The 10,376-nt window shown below is 30.1% G+C and overlaps 2 protein-coding genes across 3 annotated transcripts in view; one reads left to right on the top strand and one right to left on the bottom strand.

The window, feature by feature from the left end:
- Positions 1–3,095, bottom strand: part of LOC131852303 (nuclear migration protein nudC) — a 40,005-nt gene extending 36,910 nt beyond the window's left edge. Inside the window, exons 1-4 of the mRNA XM_059202981.1 lie at positions 2,880–3,095; positions 1,096–1,173; positions 430–649; positions 50–204 (exon numbers count right to left, since the gene is read on the bottom strand). Of these exons, the coding sequence (XP_059058964.1) occupies positions 50–204; positions 430–649; positions 1,096–1,173; positions 2,880–2,954 (528 nt within the window). The 5' untranslated portion in view covers positions 2,955–3,095. The remainder of the gene's footprint in view (positions 1–49; positions 205–429; positions 650–1,095; positions 1,174–2,879) is intronic.
- A 1,030-nt stretch (positions 3,096–4,125) lies between these two features.
- LOC131852347 (protein abrupt-like) lies at positions 4,126–8,889 on the top strand. 2 transcript variants are annotated; one of them, XM_059203025.1, is made up of 6 exons: positions 4,126–4,248; positions 4,339–4,541; positions 4,985–5,161; positions 5,724–6,071; positions 6,297–6,453; positions 6,870–8,889. In XM_059203025.1, exons 2-6 carry the CDS (start codon positions 4,362–4,364, stop codon positions 7,430–7,432), a joined length of 1,425 nt encoding a protein of 474 aa, XP_059059008.1. In that variant the 5' UTR covers positions 4,126–4,248; positions 4,339–4,361; the 3' UTR covers positions 7,433–8,889. The 2 variants fall into 2 exon arrangements, with proteins under 2 accessions (XP_059059008.1, XP_059059001.1); XM_059203018.1 differs by having other exon boundaries at positions 6,855–8,889.
- The last annotated feature ends 1,487 nt before the right edge of the window (positions 8,890–10,376 follow it).

Below are 10,376 nucleotides of genomic sequence, written 5' to 3'. Positions count from 1 at the left end.
AACATTAAACACCCATGTACATGTTTATGAATGTAGCAATATCACATACCTCAACTTCTTCTAGAGTTTGGGTCCATCTATAATTTTCAAGGTCACATCCATTTCCAGAGTTTGGCTTCAACTTGCCTTTTTCTTTAGGATCGTCATCTTCCGGTGAATCGGCTGCCTGTGCTTCTCCATCATCGCCGCTACCCAGTTCAGCGTCTATAAAAACAACACAAAATTGTGTTTAACATCAATCATCAACCAAGTCTCGTGAACTCTCCGAGTCAAAGACAATATTTTTGCGGCGGATTATTCACCCTAAGTTTAGATAGAGTATTTAAATTCTAATCAAGAAGCAGCAATTCTTGCTTATTTTCACCTTATTTTATATGAGTTAGAAATTATCAACATATTCAAAGAGTTGGTCTTTGTTACTGTACTTACTTTGCTTTTTGTCTTTTTCAATATCTTCCTGCAATTTGATAGCTTCTTGGTCAGAGATTTCAGTAACAGTAGCAGCTTCAAAGTCTTGTTGACGCCTTTCCTGTTCTTTTTTTTGTTGGATATCTTTGAGTCTCTTTTCAGCTTCTTCCTTCTCTTTCCTTATTTTATTTGCTTCATCACGCGCCTTCTTTGCATGTTCATAGAATGTGTCTTTAACAACCTGTAAGAAGTCAATAAAAACCGTTTTAAGCATATAACATTCTCTATGGTTCAGAAGAGGTGCACTGTTTCATGTACGTAGTTTACTTTAAACTTGGTCAAGCCAATTTAGAAAACCAGTTATTAAGAATTGAATTAAGTGATTGAGTATGCTACAAAAGAAGAACTCCTTCTGTGGTTTGTAAGACTAGCTATATAATTACCTAGGTAACTGCTTTAACTAATTTTGGGAACGCAAGACAGTGTATGAGTGATCCAGTCAAGAGTCATTATTTTGAATTCATTCATGTTTTAAAACTATAATATTTCAAGAATAATAAAATAAAAATTATATGGTATTATTATAGTAGTAGTTATTATATATGAACAGACATAACTAGGAATGGTCTAATAATATTAAGTAAATTGTTATTTAAATGAAATCATCAGTCACATGAATGCACTTACTTGTTCCCAGTTACCTTCTTTGCCGCCAGTGAAAAAGTCTGTTTTTCTTGCAAGAAATCCAACTATAGTTTTCAAGAGCTAGAAAACAATAAGGATATATATATAGTTGAAAATAATAGGAATACAATTTTCTTTAAGTTTACTCTGTAAAAGTTATGATTACATTAGTGCTAAATTAAAAAATATGGTTTAATATGGCCACATTGGTCTGGCAATTTAACATAGTACTTAACTTCTGATGACCATAAGTTGGATTCACCACATGGTGCAAATATTTATATTCATGAGTTCAAGTTCATAAACCAGTCTGGGTCTTTTCTATATATATATATTGTGTGAATTTAAAACAAAATATATATTTAAATATTTCAATCAGTAGCGGACATCTGATAAAATATAAAAAAAAATATACTATAACAAGCTCTGTTTAGCTTGAGACTATATGGTGCTGTATGGATTGTCCACAGTTATTTATTTTGTAGTATCTCATAAATTAGCTTTTACCTGTGACTACATAAAAATTATCTGCCTTGTTTTGTATTAAAGATAACCATGTTCATTCTTGTTAAACAATATCTCAAATTCTATTAAAATCCATCAAGCCATTTAGTTATAAAAGAGTAACAAACAAGCAAACAGATAGACACTTCCTCATCATTATTAGCATGCACAGAACCATCATAGTAGATTACTATCCTGGACCTGAATTTCTTATCTAGGTAACACTAAAAACCCAGTCTCAATCCACATTTCTGGTGGAAAGACTGTTACTAATATAGACTATATAGCCCGATAGGAATCTACCATACCATGTCAGGTTGACATCCACATGGTTCCCCTAGAAACTATTGTTATAATTTCTTAGTGTATTTGCCATCATGGGCTACCTGGTCTGACCTCATGCTCATTTTATCATCCTACAGACAGGTGCACCATTTAATTCATTAAAATTAACCCCAATGAAATGTAGAGGTGATATGGTCGCCTTGTGTCCCACCATGTTGGGTTCATATATCTATACAGCGAAATGTGAGCACAACATGTGTTGCATTTACAACAATCTAAATATACATAACTCAAAGGTAACTGACATAGTGACCTATCAACGCACAGCCCAATCCACTGGACAGATCACACTGAAATTTGGCATGCAGGTAGATGTTATGACGTAGGCATCCATTAAGAAAGGATTTTTATTAATTCTACCCCCAAGGGGATAAAATACGGGATGAAAGTTTGTATGAAACTTTGTTAATTTTAAACTGATTGGGCTGAGACTTTCCATGCATAAAGCTACTATGACGTAAGCATCCCCTAAGAAAGGATTTTGATAAATTCCAACCCTAAGGGGATAAATTAACGCGAGCGAATCCGCGGGCAAAAGCTAGTATATATATATTTTCTGTTCTACCTACCCCATCTAGGCTTTAGTTAACTCTACATAACCACACAATTTATAGTTTCTGAAAATTAGGTTAGAAAAATTAAATAAGTACATTCATTTTTTAGGTACTCATTACAGTTACTACCTATAAACTTGATGTTATTATTGTTAATTTATTAGTATTGGCATAAAAATACGTTAAAAATATAAGAATAAGGTAAGATTTTTTACTAGAAACAAAGGAGTATTACAGTCACATGTAAGGTAAGTACGGGATTGTTTGTTTTTAAGCGAATTTAAAATATTGCCAATTAGAAAGACAAATTTCTTAAACAGAATATGACATCAAAAATAGTTTTTACAATAATAAATTTCTTAAATAATTTGATATTATACTTACATCTTTTACGCCGCCTTCATGCTGCTGTGCCATAGCAAGAAGCATTGTATCAAATCTTTCTGGATCGTTTGCCATTATAGTTCTTAGATTTAGTATAACTGGGATATTTCTAATACGACAGTAAACTCTAATTTTGAGACAAAAGTAGATAAAACTAAATGAACAAAGTCACCGCAATACCATGACAACAAACAACAAAATCGAGAAATCTAGAAAAGTCAAACTTAAATGTCATTCTATATATTCAATACTAGAAATGGCTGTATGGGTGCAGTTCCCTTTGCCTTTCTGTTAAAGCAGAAACAGAACAAAAAAAAAACCAAAAAGCATTATAGACACAGACATAGGGGACATTACATTACCAAAAATCTACATTTTTATATTTATATTTACGATAATTGTCAATAATCCGTAACATGTACCATCTTAGTATATAGAAATTAAAAAAATATCAGTAGACTGACTAGTAGCTCTTACCAGCTTTTATATGTAAAAGATTACTTATGGTCGTCCTCATCATATAAAATTTAATTAAATTTCGTTTCGTAGTGAATGCAACATTGTCACATTAGTAATATGTGTTTATTCTCGTAGGTAATTTTTAGTATGTGAGTTGGCAACAGAGCCACTTTTTAAATAATATAAAAGAAGCGCAATAAATTTGGCACGATTACTACCCCTTTCAAACGATAATTTAGGTGAAGCCCAAAGTTTTAGGAAGCCTGGTTAAAGTCGAACTAGCAGTCATCCAATGTCAAGGTGAGGGTGTTCCAAAAGATAAATTTCTTGCTCACAATATAATATTACAGTCCACTATATGACTGCGTATTTAACGAACACCATTTATTTTCAAAAACAATAAGTAAATATGGATAAGCTATATGTAAAAAAATAAAAAATATATATACTGAGACTAAAGCAAATCAATCCAGTATAATTTATAAGTCATTTTAATATTCTGAAACAATATAAAAACAAATTCTTTTACTGCCCGTCACGCTTCTGATGATTATTATCAAAAAGGGGAATAGAAACGGAATGGTAACTACAAGCATCCAACTTGTTCTCGAAAAAATAAGTGTAGAATTTGTTAATTCTTACGCATTTATTTCTAGTTTTTTACTTACATCTTTAAAGATGTGGATTTAGTTTGAATTCAATGAACATGATAATATAATATCTTCTTTATAATTATAAAGTAGGCAACACTTCAACATACACGCACACATTCATAAAGTGAAAGAAAGTGTCAATGGAGGTCATGATGCATTGCATTTTTATGCATTTTTCTAACAAATACTAATTTAAATGCACAATAATTGATAAAAGTCAAATGTTATTTATTAATGTGATGCATACGGTAGTACAGGTGATTACTATTTAATTAAAAATGTCGTGTTATTTCAGTTTATTCTTTGCTAGTCAGAAATTGTGATAGCTAATTTATTTATTTTTACAGGTTTTTCAGTTAATAACACAGTAATGGCAGATCAGTTTTGTTTACGCTGGAACAATTTCCAAACTAATATAGTTAGTGCTTTAGATTCACTGAAATGTTCGGAGGATTTGGTTGACGTTACGCTCACTTGTGAGGGCAGAAACATCAAGGCCCATAAAGTCATACTGTCCGCGTGCAGCCCGTACTTCAGGAATGTGTTCAAGGTGAATGACTGGGGACATTAATAGCCTTCGTATTTGTGCTACCTAATGCTAAAATCACTTATTTAATAAGTATTTTAGTTTTAGATGTTTGGTTTTTCTGTCTCAGTTGCAAGAAAAGGTCTCTGTAACATATTCTGACTTTCAATTTCTTTTAATAGACCTTGTAAAAAGTTGTCTACCTGGAAACGTTAGTGTCACCTATTGAAGGCACTAAATATCTTCCTTTGTAAACTATGGTTTTTTGGCAGCATGAAATAATGCAGTGAAATTGCGGTACAAGAGGGATAACATCTTAATTCTCTGGAATAGCAATACATGAATTGTGTCATATGATAATGTGTCTTTAGTGCTGTCAATTTATATAGCCAAAGGTTACCATTAACAATCAGGTTGTCAGTTTCTTTGCCATTCCAATTATTTAAATGTAAAACATTATTTTTTAGGAAAACCCATGTCAACATCCAGTTATAATTTTGAAGGATGTATCTGCTGACGATATAGTAAGTTTGTTGTCCTATATGTACCAGGGCCAAGTATTTATTGAAGAGAGTAAATTGTCATCATTTTTGCACACAGCAGCATTACTACAGGTCAAAGGCCTCACAGGTGTAACACAACAGGTAGATATTGTTATTTATTACCTTCAATTGTTTTATTTACCATCTAGTTCTACTCTACTTTTTGACTGTGCATTTTTTTACCTCTATAAGATGTATTGTAGCAACATTACAATACATCTGTACTGATAGAGATTAAAAAATATACCACAGGTAAAAAAATATAAGACACAAAAATATTGAGCAGATTTACAAATATGAATAGAAGTTAAATAATGCTTATTATTGTGTTCCTGCCTACATACCAATAAAAACTATTAGTTTGTTATATACATCAAACTAATAGTTTTTATGGAATAATGACATTTTAATGTATAATGTAAAGTACTTATAAGTTTTTCAACAAACTTTTACTGCACCCATCAATTTGGCGACCATCTGTGGTATATGCTGAGACCTCCTTTAATTTTAATATAATAAAAAAGGTTTTGTAATTTTTTACAAAACTGAAATGTAGAAAATTTTTGCTTGTATCTTTCATAATTAATAGAAAAGCCATGAGACATTATATAGAATATATGGAATATAAAATTATACTTCAAAAATTTTTATATCTTACTTTCAGAAAGATAATTTTTCCTCACCAAATACATCAAACAAACTTTATACACAACTTACAATATCTGCTAAGTCACAATGTGGTTCTGGTCACAAAGAAACAAAACTACCGGCATTGAAAAAACGACGAAGTAGTACATCTGATAAGCCAAATGATGTAAATATTGGAGAAACTGGTAACAAGAAGGGCAAATTTTTGGAAACATGTGATATATACAATAAAAATAGTTTTTCACATTTGCCTAAAACCAATAATATAGCTTTTGTATCTGAAAATAGTGTAGATAAAAAGATTGATGGAAAAAATGAACAAACAGTCATAACAACTAATGGAAAAGGTTCTACATCTGTCCAGGTAAATTAAAACAGAAACAGATATGTAAACATAGATCTCTATTTTTTTTATATCTTTATGTTTATTTTTTTAGTCTATGTTAATAAACCAGTCAGTGACTTTAATATAATTATAACAATTTTTTATTTTGTACAAATAATTTTATATATGTTCAGTAAGAACAGATGTTAAATTTATATATATAAATCTTTTGGTGCAAGCAGTAATAAAGTATTTTCTTTCCAGGTGAACACACAAGCAGACATGCCTGTTATTATTAAAACTGAACGGGTTGATAATTTTTCTGAAGATAATAATTCTGTTGGTCCTTTAAATAATTCTGAAAATGATGATAGTCTTCCAGATTACGAAAATAGCATGCTAGCAAGGTCTTTGCTCTCAGGTAAGTTTCATTGGAACTGATTCATTCATTTATGTAAACATTGTCATTCATTTGTGTAAACATTCTCATCATTTCATTCTCATTCACTGCACAAAGCAATATGTCTATATTTTTTCATGCCAAATCTTGAGTATCTATGATATTTATCTTTGAAATTTATGAAGTCCTAACAAACTTCCTAGTAATTACTATTAAAGTTCATTAATTGATATTTTTCATATTTAGCAAGCACATATACTACTAGTAGTACTATATGTTAATTAATTGAAACTTATAATTAGCTCTAATATTGCCATATAGATTGTAAATACAAACCATGATCTCTTGGATTTAAATAAAATAAAATAAAAAGTTCATTCTGTCACATTGCATTATGGATTATTTTGTATATATATATATAGGTATATTTGTTTTAGGTATAAATCCATCTAAAAATGAAGTCTGTGCCAATAGTACAATAAAAAAAGTGACAAATATACCGGATGTACCAAGTATAAGAGCAAAGGATTTAAATACAGATACAGTTACCTTTACCAATGTTGTCAAAAGTCCACTTAAAACTCCATCATCTGAAGAAACAGTTGTGAAGCCTGAAAACCCATCTCCAAAATCTGAAATTGAATATGAGCCAGAAGTATTATTATCAGAACACCAAGATGGTACAGATTCTGAAAGTACATATAGTCAAGACCAATCACAGGCTCTATTGTTGCTGGCAGGTATGAACGTTCCTGTATTGGGCAGTAGTGCTTCAACATCGCAAGGAGTATCCCACCAACAATCTAATCATGCTGCTATCTGTGGTGATTGCCCTCATTGTGGTATGAAATATTCAAATCAGTCTGCACTAAAGTATCATGTGAGGCTTATGCATTCAGATTTAACCAATAGACTCTGCTGTTACCTTTGTCCAAGATCTTTTACTATGCGGGAAACATTCAAGGAACATATGTGGACCAGTCATGGTCAAAGAAATTAATATTTATTTCTTTTCTTATATATGAAGTGTGCCTTAGCTTTCATTCTTTGTTTGTTGAACCTCCGGGCTCATATAGCTATATAAAGTGTTGAGACTTATTTGATGTGCCTTGTGAAGCTGAAATCAAATGATGAAAGAAGACATTGATTGAACTGAAATTCAAATATATATAAAAGTTTTATATTTTAGACTTCTATTATTATTGTAATAAAAATAATATAATTGTTTTATAAGACCAGATTTTGCTGATACAGTATAGCGGATGTAGCATAGCATATGTTCAATATAAAATGTGTATATTCTTCTGATTTATATAATTGTTTTATCCTAAGCTCCATTTGTTGATATAATTTTATTTGTATAATGATGTAATTTTAAATTAATTATAGATTTACTTTTTATATGTATTTAATCCTCGCAATTAGTCTATGTTGATTCTTTTTTGAAATGTAAATTAAAATAACTTTCTAACATTCATCGAAGTCAGAAAATCAGAAAATTTTAATAGTGTGAATTTTTGCTCCTATATTATTTTCTCTGTCCTTGGTATGAGGATAAGCCTTTCGGAGAAAATTTGCAGGTCAGATACGTACTATGGTCAGGTCAACGTGACATAACGTCCCAGATACGAGTTATAAGTATTTTGTACTAAATATGTTTCATTACATTTTATAATTATAGATACAAAGGGCTATTTGACTGTGTTTTAGGTAATAATTAAACGCACACTTTGCATTTCAATTGGCACCAATTAAAAATTAGTATTTGTATATGTAAAGGGATGAATAATACAGCTTCTTTTTCTGCATTGAGGCTCGAGCTGAGCTTAACTCCTTATTGAAGCGTAGATTCCTGACTTCTATGCAGGTATCTCGAACAGATGTCACCTTTGCGAATATTTTCGATTACGTATTTTAGATATTACTGGGAACATTATATAGTAATAAAAATTATTAAGCCACAATCATATGGAGATCTTAAATAGTTTTCATAAACTATTTATGATTGTATGAGCCAGGGAACAACTGAACTAGGTAGGAAGCATATATCACTAGACCAGAACTCACCCGTTGATTGTGCGGGTCTACATAGGGGAATATATTGTACACAATTTGCCAAAAATGACGGGAAGAAACTAGGAATTTAAAAAATTACCTTGAATGATAATGAATTTTAATATTATTGAACTAGTCAAATAGCCTAATTATTTTCAACAAATTAAAGTGCCGGAACTGTATATACATGTATAAATTAGGTGCACTGTTATTCCACCAAATATTAAATATTGATTGGTGCTAAAGTAATTTTAATATTTTCATAGTGTATTACATAACATACTTTATTACGTTGGTCTCCATTGTATAAATTAGGTTAATACCTACTGTGTCTTTTGTTACCATTAATATAATACGCTATAATGCTTTGTTTGTGAGGTATAAGTATTATGGTATTTAAGAAACACCCTTGAGCTAAAAATTAGTTCCTCTGCATATGCTAAAAATGGTTACTAAAATTACAGGGTCAATTGCGATGTTACGCCGCAATGTAGCAGGACTTCGGTAGGGTGCGGTGTATCTTCTATTAGTACATAACACCTATAGTAAATTGTGTTTATTGTTATTTAACAATGTCAATTTGTGTTTATTTATTACTTATACACCTATTATTCAACCGTGAGACACCAAATGTAAATAACAAAGATCTATTTTATTGTTTACTAGCTGTGCCCGCGGTTTCAACCGTGTGCGTTTTATAACTACGTGATATTCTGATGTGTAGACTATTTTGTCTTTCGGCTGAATATATAATGTATAAGAAAGGGAATATTCTCTTTATATGTACCTAGTAGAAAGGTAAATTGTATAGAAATGATGTTGACCTGCTCGGTAGAAAAGTTTTGGCAATAATATAACGTGTTATCATTCTTGAAATATTTGTATGGAAAATATTAAATTCACCTGGTAGCCACGTGAAAGAAAAATGTTCCCGAAGTGTATCCTTATTATAATATCAGAAGTTTTAATTGGGTTCCTATGTGAAATTATAAACTTACACAATACCCAAAGTTTTGGAGTAGGTATATACCTACTCCAAAGCTTAATAGTTTTATTTTGTCTCTTAATACTAACATCAGTATTTTAAAATACGAATGAAAATAAACATCGTCATTGATAAAATATTAACGTTATTTTCTAGTATCATATGTTTATATAATGAACACTTTTTGTTTAAGACGATCATTATTATATAATCATAATAAAATTTGTGTAAAGGTCACGGTAAACTGAAGAAATCGCAAGGTGGAAAAGTCAATTTATTCATACAGTTAATAAGATTATATGGTAAAAGACTATTAAATGAATGTTTTCTCTTTTTTTGTTGAAGATAGTTGATTGTCATTAAAACTAAATCAATCCAAATATTTAAAAAAATTACATTTAACTATATAAAATAGTAAATAGACAGTTTTACTATGAATCATTTATGTTTTGGTACTATTATTGCAAGATATTAATTCAATCATTTGGTAATTTGTGCCAAAATGATATTGACGAGTTATGTTTAATAAGTTTACGATATGCTATTTAGCGTTATTATTAATGAACTATGTAATATCGTTAATGGATATGTTATTATAAATAAATATAGCTAGTATTACCCAGTTGATGAGATCTATTCCTAGTGTCGAATGCCATTAGTGAAAATAAATTATAATTAAGATCTATAAATAAGAAATATACTTATTGAAAATTTATAAGTAAGTTACTACTGTAATTAAATGATATATATGTTAATAAGAATTGTTGAATATTTTATCAAGAATTTTACAAGATTTACATTTTAAATTATGTTATGAATAAAAAATTGTGCTTATTACCGTTTTTTTTCGGACCTTTATTACATATTAAAATCAAAAATTATTTATTACATAAGGCAGTCACTT

Source organism: Achroia grisella, unplaced genomic scaffold (genome assembly GCF_030625045.1).
Source record: "Achroia grisella isolate CSIRO2021 unplaced genomic scaffold, CSIRO_AGI_Agris_v1 utg1179, whole genome shotgun sequence".
In the NCBI taxonomy this organism is placed as follows: domain Eukaryota; kingdom Metazoa; phylum Arthropoda; class Insecta; order Lepidoptera; family Pyralidae; genus Achroia; species Achroia grisella.
The sequence above is the reverse complement of the archived record's forward strand: the minus strand, read 5'-3'. Positions and strand labels throughout refer to the sequence as shown.

Coding starts and splice junctions, on each gene's coding strand:
- LOC131852347 (XM_059203018.1), top strand. CDS start 4,362: ATGGCAGATCAGTTTTGTTTACGCTGGAACAATTTCCAAACTAATATA. Junction 4,542..4,984: donor ACTTCAGGAATGTGTTCAAG/GTGAATGACTGG, acceptor ATTATTTTTTAG/GAAAACCCATGTCAACATCC. Junction 6,454..6,854: donor AGCAAGGTCTTTGCTCTCAG/GTAAGTTTCATT, acceptor ATATATATATAG/GTATATTTGTTTTAGGTATA.